This window comes from Mirounga leonina, unplaced genomic scaffold (assembly GCF_011800145.1).
Source record: "Mirounga leonina isolate KUSES-001 unplaced genomic scaffold, KU_Mleo_1.0 Mir_151, whole genome shotgun sequence".
Taxonomy (NCBI): domain Eukaryota; kingdom Metazoa; phylum Chordata; class Mammalia; order Carnivora; family Phocidae; genus Mirounga; species Mirounga leonina.
The window spans coordinates 7,035,208-7,057,638 of record NW_023270377.1 but is presented as its reverse complement, the minus strand read 5'-3'; the positions used below and the strand labels follow the sequence as shown (position 1 = coordinate 7,057,638).

The 22,431-nt window shown below is 59.9% G+C and overlaps 2 protein-coding genes and 1 long non-coding RNA gene across 9 annotated transcripts; 2 read left to right on the top strand and 1 right to left on the bottom strand.

The window, feature by feature from the left end:
• Positions 1 to 433: 433 nt before the first annotated feature.
• On the bottom strand, positions 434 to 11,020 carry LOC118011937. The gene is made up of 3 exons (XR_004679569.1): positions 10,955 to 11,020; positions 2,823 to 2,937; positions 434 to 696 (listed from the first exon to the last, which is right to left on the bottom strand). It is a non-coding gene; the product is annotated as an uncharacterized LOC118011937 (long non-coding RNA).
• Positions 3,916 to 10,075, top strand: PRSS56 (serine protease 56). The gene is made up of 13 exons (XM_035006866.1): positions 3,916 to 4,202; positions 5,384 to 5,491; positions 5,889 to 5,942; positions 6,061 to 6,250; positions 6,632 to 6,731; positions 6,824 to 6,983; positions 7,223 to 7,365; positions 7,879 to 8,041; positions 8,229 to 8,399; positions 8,484 to 8,648; positions 8,737 to 8,799; positions 9,158 to 9,264; positions 9,619 to 10,075. The coding sequence occupies exons 1-13, from the start codon at positions 4,103 to 4,105 to the stop codon at positions 9,901 to 9,903; spliced, it is 1,809 nt and encodes a 602-aa protein (XP_034862757.1). The 5' UTR covers positions 3,916 to 4,102; the 3' UTR covers positions 9,904 to 10,075.
• CHRND (cholinergic receptor nicotinic delta subunit) lies at positions 10,562 to 20,820 on the top strand. Of its 7 annotated transcripts, none has more exons than XM_035006868.1 (13): positions 10,562 to 10,644; positions 10,914 to 11,059; positions 11,505 to 11,549; positions 12,054 to 12,163; positions 12,274 to 12,429; positions 12,651 to 12,760; positions 13,851 to 14,051; positions 15,298 to 15,409; positions 15,528 to 15,642; positions 16,464 to 16,668; positions 16,748 to 16,881; positions 17,601 to 17,788; positions 20,270 to 20,820. In XM_035006868.1, exons 1-12 carry the CDS (start codon positions 10,593 to 10,595, stop codon positions 17,781 to 17,783), a joined length of 1,569 nt encoding a protein of 522 aa, XP_034862759.1. In that variant the 5' UTR covers positions 10,562 to 10,592; the 3' UTR covers positions 17,784 to 17,788; positions 20,270 to 20,820. The 7 variants fall into 7 exon arrangements, with proteins under 7 accessions (XP_034862759.1, XP_034862758.1, XP_034862760.1 ...); XM_035006867.1 differs by lacking the exon at positions 20,270 to 20,820 and adding an exon at positions 19,156 to 19,650; XM_035006869.1 differs by lacking the exon at positions 20,270 to 20,820 and adding an exon at positions 18,715 to 18,736.
• The last annotated feature ends 1,611 nt before the right edge of the window (positions 20,821 to 22,431 follow it).

Genomic DNA, 22,431 nt, shown 5'->3' with positions numbered 1-22,431 from the left:
GGCTCTGTTCTAGGTGCTGGGGACACCACAGGGACGAGGCACAAAGCCCTGCTCCCCGGCAGCAGACAGACGACAAATAACCAGGCTCACAACTGCAGATGGCTCAAACCAGATTACTGGGGAATCTGGATTCATCGGGAAATAGTTTGAAATGATTTCATTTCTCCAGGCACCGCCTTGGCTGTGCTGGGCGGAGGCTGCTCTCCCCACAGCAAGGGGCAGCTCCCTGCCCAACATCTGGCCAGATTCGGAGCCTTCTCCACCTGCCAGGCTCGAGCCTTCTCATTCTGGGCAGTGTCCCGCGAAACTCCGGTTTCTTGGTTCCTCGCTTGATGCAAAACTCTTCTCACCTCCTTGAGCTCAGGTGGAGCTTCAGAAGCTCTGTGGGGGTGGGAGGGGGGGCGGAGGGCTCCCCTCACCCTCACTTCTCCACTGTTGGGTAGGGAGAGGGAAAAGGGCGCCTGTTCCTGACGCGAGTGGGCCAGGGAGCCCCCAAACCACAGTGCCTTTTCGATGAACAGCACCAGGGGTCTGACTTGCCCACCAACGGGTCGTGCACTTGGGGCACCCCTCTGGGCACAGGGCCCCGTACCCAGCAAGGACCCACACTTGCCTTAATATGCTGCTGCCTTGGTCGGGAGATTCTTAATAACCGTTGAACACGGCGCCCTGCATTTTCATTTTGCACCGGGACCCCTGCAAATTCCATAGTCGGGCCCGCCCGCCCGCCCGACATGCATGTTAGAGCAGCGTGCAGCTGACAGCATCATGTCGCACCCCACTTTGCCCCCAGTGCTGCAACAGTCCCCAAAAGCCTGAAGCCACAGACTCATGCACACTCGGGGCCAACTCTCCAGCCTGCGGGCACACGTGAGATTGCCCTCGGTAAATTCCGAGGGACCAGGAACCTCAGGGTGGGAGTGTGAGCCTCTGCTCCCTCAGCAGCCCCCACCCCGCCGTCCCTTCGGGAGTCCCCGGCAGGTCCGTGAGTCCTCTGGCTAAGCCGAGCCCCAGTGGGACACAGAAATGCTATCCTCTCCCTCCTGCCGGCTCCCTTGATTCCTGGGCAAGGGATTCCTTCATCCCTCCGGGGACCCTGCCTCTCCTTCTAGCTCTGCTACAGAAGTGAGGGAAGATGCTCTCCCCAACAACTCTGCACGGGCCCCCCCCACAGCTCCTCACCCCCACCCCCAGCCCAGCCTTTCCGCCTCTCCACGCGGGGGAGGGCCTGTGGGGAGGATGTGGGCCCGGCACTGAGCCCTGTGGTGGGAAGGAGGTCTGGGGGGGCTGCCACTCAACCAGCCTGTGGGAGCCTGAGCCCCTTGGAACCGTCAAGACCCCACCAGACAGCCTGCAACAGAGAAGCGACTGGGCTGAAGAAGGTGCCAGAGCGGATGTGGCCGAGAGGAAGAGGAGCTGCTGGGACGGGAAGAGGCCAACACAGAGCAAGACTACCCATCACCAATAATAAATAAAAGAGCTGCACGAAACGTGGATTTACACCTGGTTCTTAAGAGGTGACCTGAGGAAGTGGATGAAGCTGACCGGACTCGGGGTGGGGTGTGTGTGCAGGGGTGGAGAAGCCCCGGCTGGCCCTGGTCACGGGAGGAAAGGGGGGGGTAGGGGTCGAATGACTCACAATCTGCTGTAAGGCCCCTGATTTTCCTTGGCGGTGGTGGGGTGCTCACCCTGAGGTGAGCTGGGGCAGAAGGGGCAGGAGACAGACCAGCAGCTCCGGGGCTTTTTACTCCTTCCACTGCACGCCTTGAAGACCCGCGGAGGCCGAAGGCAGGGGAAGGCGGCTCAGAGGCTCCGGCCTGGCCCGCCTGGCTCTGGCAGGATCCAAGCAGCCGAGGGACTAAGGTGCCCAACGTGCAGGAAGTGCCCTCCTCCTTGAGGAATGCCCCCCGGGGAAGCGGCCACAGGGGGCTGCTCCAGGCCTTAATCCCTTCAGCTTGGACGCCTGCTCCAAGGACGGCCTGCAGTGTTGGCCTCTCCACCCAGAGGCCTGTGAGGCTTTCCACCCACCTTCTCTGCTTTCTGGGTCCCCTACCCTGCTGGCTCTTTCTTGGAACCACGAATAATTTCCTTTGGACATTTTCTCAAACCTCTGTTTATGCTTCAGGTACAGGCCGTGTGGAGTGAACACCTCCTCTGCCAAGAATCCGAGATCATGCATAAAAAGATAGATTTACCCTATCTAGATATACATCCTATCTAGAGGGATAGATATTCTGATGAATCCAAGTAATTTCCAGCTTCACAATAGTCACTCACAGTGACCCTTACTCAGACACTATTTCGTGGTATTCCTGAACCAGAGGTATTATCTTCATGAGGGGCGGTGGTAACCAGGGAGGGGAAAGGAGGCATATACAGTGGTGTGCTGGGGGGATGTTGAGCTGGGTTTTGGGGGGCGAAAGGCAGAGGGGCTCTGATTTACAGCGTGTGGTGATTTTCGTGTTGTAAATACTCCCACTGTGGCTGTTTTCAGGCTACCAATGTGATGTCACCCAGGGCAGACTTGGGAAGAGATGCCAATCCTCAGCTCTCAGGAGCCAGGATGATCTGACTCCAGCACACCACTGGGTGGGGGGCAGCCTCCAGTGGAGTTCCAGAAGTTCCAGAAATCTCTTTGTGGCCAGTGCCCAGAGAGGTGGGGAAGAACCAAAATGATGGGACATCTGTGATCAAGGGGGAAGAGAGTTTCAGGCAGGAAAAAGAGGTCACGCACACTGCCTGCTGCCCAGTGGCATAGAAGGAAGAGGCTGGAGAAGCTGCTGGATTTGGCTGCCCCCTACCCCCCGCTCCCCACAACTCACCCATCACCCCTAGGACCCCTGGCTCAAGGCTATCTCTGCAGGCCTGGGGCTCCGTCTTATGAAGGGGGACAGCTTCCCATCAGAGGCTCGTCCACCTGCGCAGAAAGAGAAAGGGCTGGAGAAGAAAGGACAATATGTTATGGGGGCGACATCATGACAGAATCCAGTCTGGGAAGGCACCAGCCCTGCCAAAGCCACCCTGGATCACCAGCATGAATTGGGGTACCAAGATCCTCTTTTTATTTTTTTTTGGCCCCAGGACATTCTGTGGGGCAGAAGGGCACCTCCTCTGTGCCCCAGGTGGGAGCTTGGTCCTAGGAGAGCTGCTCATTTGTGGCCCTTCCCGTGAGACTCCAGAAGATTCCCTCCTGCCAGATCAGGGTCATAACAACTGAGAACAATGCTGGACAGGCCGAGCGAGCACTGCGTAGGGGCAGGGGGTCTGGGAGAGCGTCAGAAGCTGCTGGGGCCTGGCCGACCCAAACTGGGCCACTGGGGGGGCCTTTCATGTCCGCCTGCCTCTCGGGGGCTGCCTTTGCCTCTTCCCACCCCACTACCCCCAGTGCAGCAATTACGCGCTAATTAGGGCGCTTTGATCATCTTTAGAAATGGCTACATGGGGGAGAGACACTGCCAAGCAATTAGGGGCAGAGGGGCTGGGAGCTCGGGCACCTCCTCAGGGGGTGGGGCTGCCGAGGACCCTCAGACACCCCCTGCCCTCCTCCCTCCAGGAGGATCTGTCCCCAGCATGGCCATAAACTCCTCAGGGAGTACAGGCGGATGGGAACCCCCCCATCTGAGCCCTGGAGACGGGGCTGGCCCCTACCCACTGGCCCCCCTCTGCCTGGCCCCCAGCCCAACCGTCAGCTCTTCTGGCCTGTCCAGCCCCCTTTGATGGAGCCGCAGGAACAAGGGCTCCTTTGACAGAAGGGGGGCCTCAGAGCCGGGACCGTGAAACTTCAAAGGTGAGGGTCGAGCCCACTACCCCGATCCCTCCCCCAACCCTGGCCCCCCTCCCGAGTACCCCCCCAGTCTGTCCTCTATATAGCCCCCCAAGCCCCGTTCCCTTGTGGGCTCCCGGGAGTTAAGGGCCAGGTGAGGGGCCGCCTGAGGGAAGCGGGTGATTTTGATGTAGGAGAGCAGTCAGGTGATTTGGGCGACAAGAATTCAGTGCCCAGAGGCAGAAGGCGGTGGGAGGCGGACACCGAAGGATAAGCACCTGGAGGGTGGACCCTGAGGGGGAAAGAGGACAGGGTTGGGGGGCCCAGCTCCCGGCCATCATGCTGCTGCCCCTCGTGCTGCTGTTACTGCCCCTCCCAGACCCGTGGTCTGTCCATGGGCACCCGCCGTACGCGCGCCTGCCCCCCAGCACCCTGCGAGGTGAGCCCGGGCTCGTCTGAGGGGGCGGCCGGGGTGGGAGGAGCACAGAGGAAGTGGGTCCCAGGGCAGGGGAGCATGACCTTGCCACCTGCACTCATTGAGAGCTTTGGCCCCCCTGTCGGGTGAGGGGGGCCAGGAACTGAGGCACAGGTGGGCGAGGAAGGGGGAGGACAAGGGTGCAGAGGGAAAGGGACCTGGCAGGCATCGCCAGAGGGTGTGCTTGGGGGAAGGTTCCAGGTTTAGCAGGAGGAAGGGGTCCAGGGTGGCATCTCCTTGGCTTGACCACTGTTATTTTGTCAAGAAGCCCGAGTTTTGTGATGTCTCTACCTTTGGGGTGCTGTTTTTCCTTCAAGGTTTTTTTTTTTTAAGGATTTTATTTATTTATTTGACGGAGAGAGACACAGTGAGAGAGGAGCACAGGCAGGGGGAGTGGAGGGGGGAGAGGCAGGCTTCCCGCCGAGCGGGGAGCCCGATGCGGGGCTCGATCCCAGAACGCTGGGATCATGACCTGAGCCGAAGGCAGGCGCTTAAGGACTGAGCCACCCAGGCGCCCCTTCCTTCAAGGTTTTTAAGGAAAGTCCCCTTTCAAAGATTCCAGCCCGGCTCCGTTGAATTACAGAGAGCTCTTGGGTTGAGAATCTGGGGCCATCTGCTTTGAGTGCTGGGCCCTCGGGCCCTGGGGCTCTCTCTCGTCCCCTGGGGCTCTCTCCCATCCCTTGGGGCTCTCTCGTCCCCTGGGGCTCTCTCCCATCCCCTGGAGCTCTCTTGTCCCCTGGGGCTCTCTCCCGTCCCCTGGGGCTCTCTCATCCCCTGGGGCTCTCTCGTCCCCTGGGGCTCTCTCCTGTCCCCTGGGGCTCTCTCCCGTCCCCTGGGGCACTCTCCCATCCTCTGGGGCTCTCTTGTCCCCTGGGGCTCTCTCCCATCCCCTGGGGCTCTCTCCCGTCCCCTGGGGCTCTCTCCCATCCCCTGGGGCTCTCTCGTCCCCTGGGGCTCTCTCCCATCCCCTGGGGCTCTCTCCCGTCCCCTGGGGCTCTCCCGTCCCCTGGGGCTCTCTCCTGTCCCCATTCTGCCCTGGCGCTCCTGGAGCCCCACCTGCTTCCGCCTGGCTCCCAAGGCAGGCTCGGGGCTGGAGCCTGAGCTTCTTCCCAGCCGCGCATGCCTTGGGCCCCATGTCCCAGCAGCTCTGTCCGCCCAGGGCACGAAAGCATTGCAGGCTGCCCGGAGGAGCGCCCAGTGGGCAGTTAGTCGAGTGGCGATGGAGGTCCAGCACAGGCTGCATGAGTGCAGAGGCTGCGCCAACCACACCACCCCATGCCCGGGTGAGCTTGCACTGGCTACCCTGGGCCCCGTCTCCTGTCCACCCCGTCCCTCCCCTCCACACTTGACTCCCTCTTGGGGACGGAAACTACGTGGGGCTGCCACCGAGACAATGCTGACGAAGGTCTCGCCAAGTGGAAAGGGCATGCCAGGCAGGGGGCACAGCCGTGCAAAGGCAGGAGGCAGGAAGAGTCTGGGCTCATTGGGTGAACAGCGAGAGGTTCATGGCTGCTGAAATCGACCCTGACTGCTGGGGGGGGGGGGGGTAACAGAGGGGAGCGGTAGGGCGGAGAGAGGGCCCAGGCTCTGCCTGGGGTGCAGGAAGGGCGGGGGGCTAGCCGTGATTCTCAGAGGTGCGTGTCTCCGCAGGCCCCGGGCGCCCCAGGCCTCAGGACCCCCTCCTCCAGGATCCAGCCGAGCCAGGTGAGGCTGAAAGGGCTCGAGGGGGGAGGGCCGAGGAGGGCAGGGTGAACCCCGGAGGGGCCTCGTGGGGGAGGGCGGCCAGGACTTGACCCTTGTGACGCCGATGCCACCTTTCTAGGGCCGTGTGGGGAGAGGCGCCCGAGCGCTGTCAACGTGACGCGGGCCCACGGCCGCATTGTTGGGGGTAGCGTCGCACCGCCGGGGGCCTGGCCCTGGCTGGTCCGGCTGCAACTCGGAGGGCAGCCTCTGTGCGGCGGCGTCCTGGTGGCGGCGTCCTGGGTGCTCACCGCGGCGCACTGCTTCGCGGGGTACGTTGCGCCCAGGCCCCTGACCAGCCCACATCCCCAGTGCGGGGTCCGACTCTTCCGGGGTCGTCGGGCGGGCGACACGCGCGAGGGCCGGTCTCTGCTGCCCCCTGGCGGCGGCCGCCGCCCTCCCCAGCTCCCGGCCTCAAGGCGCCCGCGCCGCCCAGCCCGGGCTCCGACGTCGGGGGACGCCCGGCCCGGCTGGTGGGCCTACTGGGGGCCACCGCCTCTCCCCGGCCCACCCTCCCTGCCCCGCGAGAAAGAGCGGAGAAAGAGCGAGCCCGGCGTGCGGGCGTGCTGGGTGGTGCCCGTGCGCGGAGGGCAGGGTCTCCGGGGGACTCGTTGCCCCCTTGTCCTGAGCCTCACCCGCCGCTCGCCCCGCAGCGCCCCGAACGAGCTTCTGTGGACGGTGATGCTGGCCGAGGGGCCCCTGGGGGAGCAAGCGGAGGAGGTGCCGGTGAACCGCATCTTGCCCCACCCCAAGGTGAGAGAGAGGGCAGCCCCCAGGCTCTCGGCGTTGGGAACAGCACCCCCACCCCACGCTTCATCGATTTTGCGCCGCCACCCCCTCCGCAGTTTGACCCGCGGACCTTCCACAACGACCTGGCCCTGGTGCAGCTGTGGACGCCGGTGAGCTGGGCAGGGGCGGTGCGCCCTGTGTGCCTGCCCCAGGGGCCCCGGGAGCCCCCAGCCGGCACCGCTTGCGCCATCGCGGGCTGGGGGGCCCTCTTCGAAGGTATGGGGCAGGCCGGGGCCTGGGTGAGCCGCGGGTGTGAGTGGGAAGAATGGGGGGCTAGGGTGATGGAGTTGGGGAAGGCCGGGTATAGGGAATCTGAGCTGCGCCCCAACGCCTTCGCAAAATGCTGTGTGATCTTGAAAAGGGGGAGGAATCAAGGAGGGCTGTGGGAGGGGGGGACCCTGTTAGCGAGGCCCCTGCCCTCCAGGCCTGAGCCTCCCTCCACCGCTTCCCTGCAGACGGGCCTGAGGCTGAGGCGGTGAGAGAGGCCCGAGTGCCCCTGCTCAGCGCTGACACCTGCAAAAGGGCCCTGGGGCCCGAGCTGCACCCCAGCAGCATGCTCTGTGCCGGCTACCTGGCCGGGGGCATCGACTCCTGCCAGGTATGAGCCCTGATTGATTTAGGGTCCTGGGTGGGCTGCTCCCCAGGGACAGGACAACTTCCTTCCTCCCTTCCTTCCTTCCTTCCTTCCTTCCTTCCTTCCTTCCTTCCTTCCTTCCTTCCTTCCTTCCTTCCACAGTCCGGCTGTCACTCAACTTGTCTGAGCTTCTGTGTCCTCATTGCTAAAATGGGTACAAGAGTGGTACCCCAGGGTGCCTGGGTGGCTCAGTCGTGAAGCGTCTGCCTTCAGCTCAGGTCATGATCTCAGGGCCCTGGTATTGGGCCCTGCATCAGGCTCCCTGCTGGGCGGGAAGCCTGCTTCTCCCTCTCCCACTCCCCCTGCTTGTGTTCCTGCTCTCGCTGTCTCTCTCTGTCAAATAAATAAAATCTTAAAAAAAAAAAAAAAGTGGCACCCCCAGGAGAACTCAGAGCTGCCTTACCCTGCCAAGTGCCAGGCTGGCAAATGAGAGGGCAGGTCAATGTAGTACCCTCTCTTTTGGCTCGGGTCCCGCAGGGTGACTCTGGAGGCCCCCTGACCTGTTCTGAGCCTGGCCCCCACCCCAGGGAGGTCCTATACGGAGTCACCTCCTGGGGGGACGGATGCGGAGAGCCAGGGAAGCCCGGGGTCTACACTCGTGTGGCCGTGTTCAAAGACTGGCTCCAGGAGCAGATGAGCGGTGAGCGCCCCGTTCCTATTCACCTCTCCCCGGAGTGTCCTGCGCACAGCCCTTGGGACGAGCCTGTCCTCACGCCGCCCGCCCCCAACCCCTTACTGCGTCGGGGAAGCCTGCCTCCCTTCGGGGGAAGGCTGCGGGGGCTAGGGCCCAAAGCCGGGGCTGAGCTGGCCGCCGCTGCCGCCTGCAGCAACCCCCTCCAGCCGAGAGCCCAGTTGCAGGGAGCTGCTGGCCTGGGACCCGCCCGGGGAGCCGCTAGCCGCCGCGCCCTGCGCCTTCTACGCCCGCCTGTGCCCCGGGCCCGCGGCCGCCTGTGCGCGGCTGGCGCACCAGCAGTGCCTGCAGCGCCGGAGGCGATGCGGTCAGTCCAGTGCCCAGGGCTGGGCCGGGGACCGGGGGCGTGGCCCACGTCTGACCGCCGCTCGGACCCTTGTCCCGTCCGCAGAGCTGCGCTCGCTGGCGCACACCCTGCTGGGCCTGCTGCGGGGCGCCCAGGAGCTGCTCGGCCCGAGCCCAGGCATGCGGCGCCGGGCCCCGGCCGCGGCTCGCCCCGCTCTGTCGCTCCTGGAGCTTCCCAGACACCCCGCCCGCGAGCAGCGGCTGCACCCAGGTACCTCGCGCCTTCACACTCCAGCCCCAGCACCCCCCCCCCACCAATTGCGCGGCGGAGGCGACCCCCTAACGCGGCGTCTCCCCAGGATCGCGAGCGGCGGACGCTCGGTTCCCGAAGCGGAGGCCAGAGCAGGGCGAGGAAGTGAACGGTAATGCCGCCCCCTGCCGGCCTTTGCCGGGAGAGCAGCAGGCCAAGGGTCTGGCGCGGCCCTGAGGGGATTCTTGGGGCAACCTGCAGACTCGCTCTCCCCACCTGACCCCCCCCCTCCCGCAGTAGGGAGGATGACTCTTTGGGGGGACTTGTGGCTTTGGGCCCCCCACATTGTCAACAGAGACTATCTGCTTTGTGTCATCACTTAACTTCTCTGATCCTCAGTTTCCCATCTGTAGCACGAGGAGAAATCTGCCCACTGGGAGGCGGTCCTGAGGTCCTGGTGGGAATCCCACTCCCAGCTCCTTGCTGGTGCCAGTTTTCTGCTATTCCCAGGACCTCTCTCCTTCCTGCAGGCTGCCCTGGGCTGGAGAGCCTGCAACAGAAGTTGACCACCCTTCAAGGCACCCATGCCTGGATCCTGCAGGTCCCATCAGAGCACTTGGCCATGGACTTTCATGAGGTACGTCCTCAGGCTTCCCACATTCACTCACAGTGGCCTCAGAAGGCTGACCTGGGTCAGCCCTGATGGGTAGGGGGACGAAGGGGCACCCTTTTGTAGCTTGGGGTGGGGGTGGGGGTGTCTTGGGGGAAAGGGTCAGGGAGGGCAGCTGTATGTAAGCTGGGGTGCTGGGTAGATGTGAAGGTGTGGGGGGAGTGTGAGTGGAGGGGCATGTGGGGGTGTCCAAGTGAGCAGGAAGTGTGCAGGACTGGCGGTTATGGGGGAAAGTGGATCTGGGTGAGAGTTTCTGGGGGCCAGGAGGAGGGGGACCAAGAGCCAGGTTGTGGGGCCCTGAGCTCCCTCCTCCTTCTGCAGGTCCTGGCAGATCTGGGCTCCAAGACGCTGACTGGCCTCTTCCGAGCCTGGGTGCGGGCAGGCTTGGGGGGCCAGCACGTGGTCTTCGGCGGCCTGGTAGGCCTAGAGCCAGCCACAATGGCTCGCAGCCTCCCCCGGCTGCTGGTGCAGGCCCTGCAGGCCTTCCGCTTGGCCGCCCTAGCAGAGGCAGAGGGACCCCAGATGGGTGCAAGGCAGAGCCAGGGGCTGGGGAGGAAGGGGCACCCCCCACTCAGTCCTCGGATTTCTCCAGCCAGGGGGCCATGAACCACGTCTGGGCCCCCAACCCCTGGTCAGGACCTACCGCTCCTAGGGGCTCCTATGATGACAAACTGTCATGGCCACAGTTGACTGGGTGTGTGTGGGGGGGGGCCTGGGTCCATGTGTCTTCCCAGATGCGTCATCAGAAAATCACAGCTGCTTTAATAAACGTTATTTATGATCTACAGAGATAATTCTGGAGCTTTCTTGGGATGAGAACTGGGTGGGTGGATATTAGACAGGCCAGACAGGGCCCAGCCTCCAGAAGCTGTTGGCAGAGGTCACAAAGACACTGGAGAGAGGCTGCTAAGCCCCCATTTCCCCATACTTGTCTGTCCCCCCGAGAAATAGCAACAGCTGACCTGTCACCACTCCCCTACCCGTGGCTGACCAGTGTCCAGTGCCTCTACCCAGCCCCCACCCCTACTGCTAGTTGTGGGGAGTTCCAGCCTGGGATCTTTGCCTCGTGTCCTTGGGCTCCTGCATGGCGGCCAGTCCCCATCCCCACCCCCTCGCCACCTGCCTTGGGTTTTCTACCCGCAGCCATGCCCAGAAGTGTCAGATTGCGTTTCCGGCTGCCGCTTCCCTTTGCACTCCCCCCCCCCCCCCCCGCACCTGTCCCCTCTCCTACCCACCCACATTCCCTAGCCCTGTAGACTGGAGGGGCAACCACAAGACCCAGTCAGAGGGACAGGATGGAGGGGCCAGTGTTAACGCTGGGGCTGCTGATTGTACTGGTTGTGTCTGGTAAGAGTGGACATCACCCTGCCCTGAAGGTCCCTCAGGGCTCGCACCCAGGGCCCCTACCGCACGGTTCCCTCTTACCCCTCCTACCCGGTGTTCCGTCCCTTAGCATCAGGCCCAAACCCCCACCCCCACTGCCGTTTCTCCCTGGAGGGGCCGGAGTGGTTAGATCCCCCAGCTGAGCCCAGCCCAATGGCCCAGCAGGATTTCAGGGCAGCTCCCTTCCCGCCCCTCCCTCCCTGCACCCCATCCCTGTCCCTATCCCTCCCCAGGCAGCTGGGGCCTGAATGAGGAGGAGCGGCTTATTCGGTACCTGTTTGAAGAGAAAGGCTACAACAAGGAGCTCCGGCCTGTGGCACACCAAAGGGAGAGTGTGGACGTGTCGCTGGCCCTCACGCTCTCCAACCTCATCTCCCTGGTGAGAGGCCCCTCTGTGGTCGGGCTGGGGACGGGAGGGCAGGGACAGCTTCCTACGGGCTGGCTGTCTCCCAGACTGGGATGGCCAGGGAGGAAGCCCAAGGCCCCAGGCGGGACTACGGTAGCTCCTCTCCTCCCAGGGAAGCAGGCTCCAGCATTCTCCATGCTCAATGCTGCCCACAGGCTTTGGGCGGATGCCCCCTCCCCTCCAGCTTCAGCTCTGGGGTGTGGCCCATATCAGACCCCTGACCCTTTTCAGAGGCCACGCCCATCCCGTCCCTGCTCCTTGGTCTGCCCACCACCTCCTGACTGTGAGTGCTTGTGACAGGGGTTAGGCCAATTGCCATGGTTTCCCCGGGGGGCCGCTAGGAGCAGGTGCCTGGTGAACGCGCGTAGGTGAAAGAACCATGCGGGGCCTGGGGGACAGCGGTCTTGTGTGATTACAGAAAGAAGTTGAGGAGACCCTCACCACTAACGTGTGGATTGAGCACGTAAGAATATCCCACTCAGAGCTGGGGGGAGGGGGGTGAGGGTGCAGGGCCCAGGCTCCCCTGTGCTCCCTTTTGCTTGAGCATCTCCAGGAGGGGATCCTCCTGTCCTCCAGGAGGAACTGGCTTCTATCCACAGGCCCAGCTGCCCTTCCCACCACCTTGTGCTAGCTCAGTGAGAGACTTCCGGTAGATCGGGATTCTTCATGTATGGGAAAATTGTCACAATGTCCTGATTTTATTAGAAGACACTCTTCTGCCGCCTGTCAGAAGTTCATAATACAGACATACGGTTTCTATGTCCACAATGGAAATATGCTCCCTTGGTTGTGCAGTGTACATTCTACACAGCTGTACATGACAGACCTGAGCCCTAACTCTGTACCCACTCCCCCAAACCTCTTTTGTCACAGCTCCCAGACCCTGTCCACTTCCCAGGGAAGTGAGGAGAGCGGGGGGCCTGGGCAACAGCCGAACCTACTGCTGACACCTCTTTTGGGCTTCCAGGGCTGGACAGACAGCCGGCTGCAGTGGAATGCTGAAGAATTTGGAAATATCAGCGTCCTGCGCCTGCCCTCTGACATGCTGTGGCTCCCAGAGATTGTGCTGGAGAACAAGTTGAGCCGTAGCCCTCCCTGGCATCCCCTCCCCGCTCTGCCCCACCCCTCAACCCTGCCAGTTCCAAGCTGGCTGGCATTCACGTTGGCCCCTTGTCCTTGTCCCTCAGCAATGACGGCTCCTTCCAGATTTCCTACTCCTGCAACGTGCTCATCTACCCCTCGGGCTATGTGTACTGGCTGCCGCCCGCCATCTTCCGCTCTTCCTGCCCCATCTCTGTCACCTACTTCCCCTTCGACTGGCAGAACTGCTCCCTCAAGTTCAGGTGCACCCACTTCTCCAGCCACTCCTCACCCCTGCCAAGGACTGAGGGAGGTGCATGAAGCACTCTCAGGCAGAGGCTCCTGCTCTGTCCCGATCAGAGCTCCCCACACCCACAACAGCCCCTCTGACCACAAACCTTCTCCACTACCCTTCCCCCATCCCCCGCCATCAGTGGCCGCAGCCAATGGCTGAGGACCACCCTCTACCCACTGCCCTCCCCAGTTCCCTCAAGTACACAGCCAAGGAGATCACCCTGAGTCTGAAGCAGGAGGAAGAAGAGGGCCGCTTCTATCCCGTGGAATGGATCATCATCGACCCTGAGGGCTTCACAGGTGCTGGGAATAGCGGCTGTGGGTGGGCAGCCCCCAGACACACACCCATGGACACGGTCACACCGACACCCCTCCCAGAGACGCACGTGTGCACACACACACTTGGAACGTGGACCTACAGGCACACAGACTGACACAGAGACACCAACGGACAGACACACGCTGACCCACAGAGAAACACACACAGACATATTACCGGCACAGTTCTAGCACATTGAAAGGAAAAGAAGTCCAGCCGGAGGGGATTGTGTCCCAAAGGCAGAGACAGACAGGCCCAGTGTCCCACTCCTTCCACTGCTGAGGCCAGAAGACCCTCCTGGGTCTGGACAGGGTCCCTGGGGATGGATGTGGCTGACAGATGAGAGGGGTAGTTAGTCTTTTGTTCCCAGTAGGCGCAGGGGTGTGGTTGCGGCTTTAGCGAGCATCCTAATGTTGTGTGTGTTGCCCCCTACCAACACCCCCTGCCCCTATCTATGACCGGGCTCAGATCTGCTATGGGGCCCCCACCACATGCCCCTGTCCATCAGAGAAGACCTACATCACACTGGTCCCAAGGCTGCTACATTGCTGGGGCGTGGAGGGGGAGGGATTGATCTTTTTTTTTTATTTAAGATTTTATTTATTTGACAGAAAGAGAGTGAGAGCAGGAACACAAGCAGGGGGAGTGGGAGAGGGAGAAGCAGGCTTCCCACTGAGCAGGGAGCCCGATGCGGGGCTCGATCCCAGGACCCTGGGATCATGACCTGAGCCGAAGGCAGATGCTTATCGACTGAGCCACCCAGGCACCCCAAGGGGGGGTTGATCTTATCCCCCCACTGTCACTATCTCTAAGACTTCTTATTTGAACCACTTCAATATTTTCCAAGAACAAAAACAAACAAACAAACAAACAAAAAACACTCCCAGAGGAGAATTTCCCCCTTGCAGATTGAAGCCTCCATCCCAACCCCCCAGGGAAAGATACCCACAAACAGAACCCTAACCCTCCTCTGCATGCCCCCTCAGGCTGGCTCACTCCCCCCAGCCCCCAGTTCTGCCCCCCAACCCCTTTGTCTGACCTGACACCAGGGTGCCCTTCTGCCACCCTCAGAGAACGGGGAATGGGAGATAGTGCACCGGCCAGCCAGGATCAACGTGGACCCCAGCGTCCCACTGGACACTCCTGGCCACCAGGACGTCACCTTCTACCTCATCATCCGCCGCAAGCCGCTCTTCTACGTCATCAACATCCTGGTGCCCTGCGTGCTCATCTCCTTCATGATCAACCTGGTCTTCTACCTGCCGGCTGACTGTGAGCCTCAGAGCCTGGCCCAGCTCCCCGGCCACCTGGGGCAGTCTCTCCCTGTCCCTGAGGGCGTCTGAGCATCGGCCTCCCCAGCCCTCCCCTCACTTCCTCCTGGGAGACACAAGGGGGTCACCACTCCCGGGGCTCCCTGCCCAGGGTCCAGGCATGACGGGCATGTAGCCAGCCAAGGGGAAGGTTTCGTGACCCTGTCCGACATCTCCAAATGGACAGGGCCCCTGGGGGGGGGGTCCATCCCTCTTGGACCCTGCTTCTGCTTCCCACAGTGGGGCTTCCCAAGGAAGTTCCCTAGAGAGGGAGAACCATGAGACTGTCCCTCTGTCAGAGCAGAGTTCAGGTCTGTCCTGGTCACCATGTGTGACCATGGGCCTCACACACAGGCCATCCACTGTGAACCAGTGGGTGGATAACGGGATCTCTAGGAAGCCAGGCGTGGAGGCGTGCAGTTGATGCTGGTTCTAGAAGCGCACGTGTAATCTGTGCTCACTTGGTTTCACAATAGTTTCAGAGTATTTACTAGAAGCAAGGCACAGTGAGTCCCAGGGACAAATGCGATCCAGCCTCTGCTGCTGGCCGAGACTGTGGAATCCGCAGGGCTGGGAGCATGGCCCGAGGGGTAGGAAAACGGGGGAAGCTTTCCTGGAAGAGGCCGTGCTTGAGCCAGAGATGGGTCAGGAGGCAGCTTCCAGGTAGAGAAGGGGCCCCGGGGCGGGGGTGGGGGGCTGTGGGCCTGTGACCCCAGCGGCCACCGCAGCATGCTCAGGGGCTCGGGTGGGAGGAGCTGGGCGGTGCCAGGCTGGGGTCTCTGAGTGGAGGACTAGGAGTTGGGGAAATATGGGTGCTCTGAGGATGCCCTGGAGACGCACGCAGACCTGTGATTTTTGGAGGTTTGAGTGGCAGCGAGCTGGCTAACGGTGATAGCTGGTGATCACTGAGCACTTGCCCGGTGCCAGGCAGCGTGATGAGCGTTTAACGTTAACTCACTCTCTCGCTTGGACCTCACAACCTTTCGCAGTTGTGAAAACCGAGGCACAGAGAGGTTAGGCTACTTGCCTAAGGTCACCCAGCCAGTAAGTGGCAGAGCCGGGATTTGAACCCACGTGCTCTAGCTCCGTGGCCCACGATGTTAATCAGGATACCACCGTGGCTTTGTGAACAGTGGTGCAGGGGCCGCAGTGGGAGGACCGCCTGGGCCCAAGGCCAGAGGTAGCAGCTAAGTCCGGGGTTCCCCCAGGTGGCGAGAAGACGTCAATGGCCATCTCAGTGCTCCTGGCTCAGTCCGTCTTCCTGCTGCTCATCTCCAAGCGGCTGCCCGCCACGTCCATGGCCATCCCCCTCATCGGCAAGTGAGTGACGCTTACGCCACGCCCCGCCTCTCCCGCCCCGCCCCGCCCCGCCTCTCCCGCCCCGCCCCGCCCCAGCCTGCCCTGCCCCGAGGGCTCCAGGCTGAGCGTGTGCCTACAGGTTCCTGCTCTTCGGCATGGTGCTGGTGACCATGGTCGTGGTGATCTGTGTCATCGTACTCAACATCCACTTTCGCACACCCAGCACCCACGTGCTGTCCGAGGGGGTCAAGAAGGTGAGGGCTCTTGGCCAACAGCTGGAGACGGTCGGGCTGTCCCTCTACAGGAGGGCAGGGAAGGACCCCACGGCATGCTTGTGAGGGGAACTGCCACCGTGCGTGGCCGAAGCGCCACGTGCTGTTACCCACGCCGCGCGAACGACTCTCCCTGTGCGCTGTTACGCGAAAGGAGCCAGACACAAAAGACCACAAGCTGCACAGTCTCCTCTTCATGAAGTTCAAGGACAGGGAAAACCAGCCTTTAGCGATAGAAATCAGGATGGTGGTTCCCCCTGGGGGTGGGTAGGAAGTGATGGGAGGAGGCACAAGGGACCTTTGGGACTGTGTTGGAGATCTCCTCTGGGGGGGTGTTTACAAGTTGAATGCACCTGTAGAAACTCGTCTAGCTCTACACTCCAGGGCTGCTCGTTCTACTGTATGTTTGCTCTACCCCCATTAAAAGGAAGGCGAGGAATGTGGGGACTGCATGCCCAGGAGGGGGTGTCCTTGCTGTTCTGGGACGACTGAGGGTGTTTAGGCAACCTGTTTGGTCTTTAGCATTTGAAGAAGAGCGCTCAGCATTTGGGGCCTTGTTCTTACTTTTTTGTTTTTCATATATAATTCATTTTGAACAAATGAGTTCTGCTTTGTGCGGTGAGTGATGAGGGAGAGTTGGAAGCAAGCCAAGCATCCATCAGTAGGGGACTGGGGGAATCGGTGACAGCATGAGACTCCGGAGTACTTTGTGGCAGCCAGGAATGGAGTCACAGACGTTCCGATGTGTGAAGGTGACCCATGTCTCTAAAATAGCCTTCCTGTGTCCCCCTGACCTGCTGCAGCTCTTCCTGGAGACCCTGCCCGAACTCCTACACATGTCCCGCCCAGCCGAGGATGGGCCCAGCCCAGGGGCTCTCGTCCGGAGGAGCAGCTCCCTGGGCTACATTTCTAAGGCCGAGGAGTACTTCTTGCTCAAGTCCCGAAGTGACCTCATGTTTGAGAAGCAGTCTGAGCGGCATGGGCTGGCCCGGCGCCTCACCACTTCACGTGGGTCCCCGGGGGGGGCTTGGGAGTGCGGCCCATCCGTGGGAGGCGGGCTGTGGGGCAGGCCTCATGCCCACCTCAGGCCCGGTCTCCACAGGCCCGCCCCCAGCAGGCTCTGAGCAAGCCCAGCAGGAGCTCTTCAGTGAGCTGAAGCCAGCCGTGGATGGGGCCAACTTCATCGTCGGCCACATGAGGGACCAGAACAATTACAACGAGGTGAGTAGCCACAGCGTAGCCTACGCTTAGGGTGCATCCTGTCTTCAAGGACTCCGTTTCCCTCAGAGACACGCACCCACTGAGGTGAAGGTGTTCACGGTGGGTGCAGACCCCCAGGCCTTCTGGGAGGCAGAGCCCCTACCTAGAACGCCCTGGCAGCTCACCGCCCACAGCATACACTCGGGCGTAGCCCCCTAGGGTCCCTTCTTTGTCGCCACGCCCAATCATCTTCTGTCCCTGCTCCACTCCAAGTCTGATACTCCAGACATAAGCACACATTTAAAAGGCAACCTTAGGTGGTTGTTCAATATTATACGACTTTTACTTTAAAAACTTCTCTCTTGAGAAAGGGGTCCCATTTTCCGTTCACATATGGGCCAGCACAGCGTTGAGAGGCTGGGAGGGGTGAAGAGGAAGGAGAGGGGACGATGTAACCTTCCTCAGCCCCCTGAGGGCGACTCCTGGCACCTCAGCGCTTCTTCGCACCCTGGAGCCCTGCAGGAGGGTGAGGAACGAGGCTGTGACTCCACTCTTGGTCTCCTGGACAGAGACCCCGGCTTCAGGGGGGACACACCAGCATGTCCCATCTGCTGCAAGCCTGGGGTAACCCACACAGATACACCAAAGCCATGTCTCTGTCATTGGGCCCCCAGCTTGGGGTGTGGGCCCGCAGTTTGTGAGCCTTCCTCACCCCACTCTCTCTGCCCCCCTGCTCCCAGGAGAAGGACTGCTGGAACCGAGTGGCCCGCACAGTGGACCGACTCTGCCTGTTTGTGGTGACACCCATCATGGTTGTGGGCACGGCCTGGATCTTCCTTCAGGGCGCCTACAACCAGCCTCCACCTCAGCCCTTCCCCGGGGACCCCTTCTCCTACCACGAGCAGGACAAGCGCTTCATCTAGAACAGGTCTGCCCTGTCCTGCTGGCCCAGCTCCCAGGCAGCATCGGGTGGAGCCTTTGACCTTACAGGGATGAGCCAGGTGGGGGGTGGGGGGGCAGGGTGGACAGGGATGTCTGAGAGAGGACAAGGCCCTCCTGGGGAGACCAACTTCTGGCCCTGAGGCTTGAGTCCAGCTGGTCCTGCAAGGCTGGGGCAGGATTCCTGCGATTAAGGAAGGGGGAAGCCCCGCTCCTCACCCGCAGGTCCTCTGCAGCTAAAGACAGGAGCCACCGAGGAGGTCTGAGAGTGGACATCGGCTGGGGTTGCAGAGCAGGACAATTTGGGGAGGAAAGGGGGCTGGCTCAGGGGCCAGGAAGGATGCCACTCAGGCTGGGACCCCTTTGTGAGGAGTCAGAAAGGCAGAGGCCTCTTCTAGCCTCCTCTCCCCTAGGTGGGGGTAGAGTGGGTGGGATCCTGTGCCCCCACTTTCCTGTTCCTCCAGCCACCCTCCTCTCAACAACCCCTCAGCCTTGGGCTTCTGAGGCCCCACCTGGGGTTGAAGTGGGGAAACCTCCCTCTTAAGGAAAGAGGCTTTCAGCAGGGGTGGGAGCACCAGGGTTGCAAAATGGCCTTCCCCAGCACTTTCTGCCTTGGTGACTCTGTCTGGGTCCCTCGGGGAAGCCATGACCTTCCTGGGGTGGAAGGGCCAGGCTCAACACCCACAAAAGCCAAAGGTGAGCTTCTCAATCTCAGGTCACGTGAGCAATCCTAGAGCCCCAGAACTCAGCCCTCCCCCAAGGAGTGTCCCCTCTTGGGCAACTATTCTCCTCCCCAAAGTAGGGTTCCCATACAATATTTGGGACATACTTTTACTAACAAATTATTCATTGTTTATCTGAAATTCAAACTTAACTGGGCATCCTGTTTTGTTTTGTTTTGGGGGGGCGGGGCAGAGAAAAATCTTAAGCAATCTCCACACCCAGCACAGAGCCCAATGGGGGCTCAATCTCACAACCCTGAGATCATGACCTGAGCTGAAATGAAGATGCTCAACCGACTGAGCCACCCAGGTACCCCAGCATCCTGTATTTTTATTTGCTAAATTTGACAACTGTACCCCAAAGGGAGCCCCCAACAATTCTATCTGAAGGGCCAAAGGCAGAGGCCACAGATGTTGGGAGACATGGTAGCCTACCTCCAAGCTGGCCCCAGCAATCCCCACCTCCTGGTATTCACACCCTGTGTAGCCCACTCCCACACCGCACCAGGTTTGGTCTGTGGGTGACCGACAATTTTAGAATGAGGCAAAAGTGACAGTGTGTCGCTTTTGAGATTAGGCTCTATAAGACATTGCAGCACCTCCCTGGATCCCACTCCATCGCTCTTGCTTTCAGCTGGATCTCTCACTTTGGGGAAGCCAGCTGTCATGGGGAGCAGTCCTGTGGAGAGGCCCACCTGGCAAGGACCGGAAGCCCTCTGCCTGCAGCCCCATGAGTGAGCTTGGAAGCAGATCCTGCCCGGTGGGGCCTTCAGATGAGATCATGACCCTGGTCAACATCTTGGGTGCAGCCCCATGAGTTCTTGAGCCAGAGCCACCCAGCTAAGCTGCCCCTGGATTCCTGACCCTCAGAAACTGCATGGGATAGCATATGTTTGTTGCTTTAAGAGACAAAGTTGTGGGGTGCTTTGTTACACCAGAGGGTGATCTGGGGTGAACCACTGTCATCTCTTAGGTTCTGTTTTCTCATCAACCAAATGTGTAAGTCCCGTTTGTGAGGTGTTGTGAAAATCGAATGTGCTAGTTGGCATGAAGGTCTTTACACATATCCTGCAATTTTTAAAATTTATTTAAATTCAATTAATTAACATATAATGTATTATTTGTTTCAGGGGTACAGGTCTGTGATTCTTAAGTCTTATATAATACCCAGTGCTCATTACAACACATGCCCTCCCCAGTGTCCATCACCCAGTTACCCCATCCCTCCACCCCCCTTCCCTCCAGCAACCCTCAGTTTGTTTCCTATGATTAAGAGTCTCTTATGGTTCATGTCCTGCAAACTTAAGGGTGGTTATTTAACTCATTCCTCAGTTGTGGGCCTGTGGTCTCCTGCATCTGAGGCTGGCAGGGGGTCTGAGGGCACATGGGAGCAAACACAGAGGACCCAATTATTCTCCCCCTTGATGTACACACTTAAGGTTTTCACAGCTCAACCCATTTCCCTCAGAGGGAATTGGTGACCTCATTAGCTCAGGTACACAAAAGGTGAGATTTTTAGTCTTTCAATGGAAATGAACAAAAGACAAACCTCTTTTCTTTTTACTTGACTATAAAAACTTTTATTCATTAGTACTAGAAGTTGGGCCCACCGCCACCGGGGAACCCAGTGCCCAGAAAAAGACAAACCTCTTAAGGGCAAAACTGATCCCCTAGTTACTTCTGACTTCCAATATGAACTGTGCACAGATTCGAGGTACAGATCTTTAAATTTTTTTCCTTCTGAATAGGGAAAGGAGCTTGGACTTACACCCATGGGATGAGCAGGAAGTCCAGGACCTCCCTGCAATTATCCTCTATGAGAGGGACCCCATCTCCAGCACCAAGAGAGGCCCTGAATCAGATCCCTCAGCCGCTGTCCTTGCTTCTCTCTGCCACATGATGGCACTGTTGGCAACCTCCAGCTGAATCCTCTGGTGTCAGGCCCTGCTCAGGTGGCAGTGAACTTTCCCCAAGAAGACAACCCCAAAATGCCACACCCGACCAAGAGTACCCCGTGCACAGTTTCCCAGGGTCCCAGCAGGACCCCCAACAGCACACATTCCTCCAGCACTGCAGCCCCAGGGTGCTGTCAGCGCTGGTCCCCACTCTGGGTGACGTGGAACTCTCCCCGGGAAGTCACACCCACAAGGGGCCAGCTTCCTGTGAAGCTACAGGGTGTCCCTACGCACTCTCCCCAGGCCATCAGGGCTACTCACTCTCCTCCAAAAAGTGATGAATCGGGGCGCCTGGGTGGCTCAGTCGTTAAGCGTCTGCCTTCAGCTCAGGTCATGATCCCAGGGTCCTGGGATCGAGCCCCGCATTGGGCTCCCTGCTCAGCGGGAAGCCTGCTTCTCCCTCTCCCATTTCCCCTGCTTGTGTTCCTGCTCTCTCTATCTCTCTCTCTGTCAAATAAATAAATAAAATCTTTAAAAAAAAAAAAAGTGATGAATCTGTGAGGGATGCACTGGGCTGCAAGGAACAGAAACCCAAAGAACCGTGGTTCAAACTAGTAAGGTTGGGGGTATAGCTCAGGGGTAGGGCATTTGACTGCAAACCAGTAAGGCTTCCTCTTTGTTGCATAAGACCGAGAGGCAGCAGTTGCCACATTGGCTCAGCTGTCCCACAAAGCTATTAGAGACCTGGGCTCTGGGCTCTCTGCCCAGCCCTCCCTCCTTAGCATGTTGGCTCTGTCCTCATGCTTGTTGCCCCAGGGCGCAAGCTGACTGCCACAGATCCACAATTCACATCTGCGTTTAAGGCAGGAAAGGAGCCAGTCATTCTGAGCCCTCTCATCAGGAAGCAAAGGCTCTCTCTCGAAGCCCTTCAGCTGACTTCTGTAGACATCCCACAGGTCAAGATGTTTATCACATGGGCAGCCTTATCTGCAAGGAAGCCTGGGACATGAATGTTCCGCTTTTCCAGCCTCCACAAGAGTAGCCGTTAAACACAAATGAAGTCTGCAGAAGATTTTCTCTTTTTTTTTTTTTTTTAAGATTTTATTTATTTATTTGAGAGAGAGAGAATGAGAGAGAGCGAGTACATGAGAGGGGGGAGGGTCAGAGGGAGAAGCAGACCCCCTGCTGAACAGGGAGCCCGATGCGGGACTCGATCCCGGGACTCCAGGATCATGACCTGAGCTGAAGGCAGTCGCTTAACCAACTGAGCCACTCAGGCGCCCCAGAAGATTTTCTCTTAATGGCTCCACACCGCCCCCTTTAGCCCCTCCAGGGCAGCGCCACCCCTCCTCCGGTAACCCATCCTCCTGAGAACACCCAGGAGACGTCGCCTCTCTCCCACAGCAGGAGCGAAGGGGGAAAAACAGGAGTTGAAATCTCTTCATACATGGGGAGGTGCCGTAATTTCATACCAGAGGGAAGTCACACTCCACAACCTTCCTTTTCCCACCCAGACACTTGTAGAGAAGTGGAAAGGGAAAGTCAGAAATGCGGGAGCATCGGCCAGACCACCATTGCCTGGGGCGGTGGAGTTGGGGGTGAATAGGTGGTCCATTATTTAGCAGGAGCCATTAATGGGCTTGCCAAAGTGTGGTATTGGAGGGGACTAGAGAGGGGGAGAGGTACTGCTCTGGGGAGCACCAAAAGGGCAAACTGGGGAGCTGGCTTTGTAAACTTTGGGAAAGGGGGCTACACACCTAGATGCTCGGTGGGGAGAGCTATGCTTGGGAGTGGGGCCTGGAGCAGGATTGAACGCAAGGACAGAAGTAGATGACCGGGGAAGGCAGGTAGCACCACTGCTGTCCCCCTGACCCCAAAGTCCTGGTGAGGACAGACAGGAGGGACTTGGGGCTGTGGAGGGCTGGGGTCTGAGCCAACCTCACACAGATCTCCAAGGACAGGGAGCAGGCTGACTTCCAGCTTACTGAAACACACTGAAATGCTGCAGACATCAT

What these genes read in the sequence shown, in the direction of transcription:
- PRSS56 (XM_035006866.1), top strand. Translation starts at nt 4,103, where the DNA reads ATGCTGCTGCCCCTCGTGCTGCTGTTACTGCCCCTCCCAGACCCGTGG. An exon ending in GCAGCGCCGGAGGCGATGCG is followed by an intron (nt 8,400 to 8,483) that starts GTCAGTCCAGTG and finishes TCCCGTCCGCAG; the next exon opens with AGCTGCGCTCGCTGGCGCAC. An exon ending in CGAGCAGCGGCTGCACCCAG is followed by an intron (nt 8,649 to 8,736) that starts GTACCTCGCGCC and finishes GCGTCTCCCCAG; the next exon opens with GATCGCGAGCGGCGGACGCT.
- CHRND (XM_035006868.1), top strand. Translation starts at nt 10,593, where the DNA reads ATGGAGGGGCCAGTGTTAACGCTGGGGCTGCTGATTGTACTGGTTGTG. An exon ending in GCCATCCCCCTCATCGGCAA is followed by an intron (nt 15,410 to 15,527) that starts GTGAGTGACGCT and finishes GTGTGCCTACAG; the next exon opens with GTTCCTGCTCTTCGGCATGG. An exon ending in ACCAGAACAATTACAACGAG is followed by an intron (nt 16,882 to 17,600) that starts GTGAGTAGCCAC and finishes CCCTGCTCCCAG; the next exon opens with GAGAAGGACTGCTGGAACCG.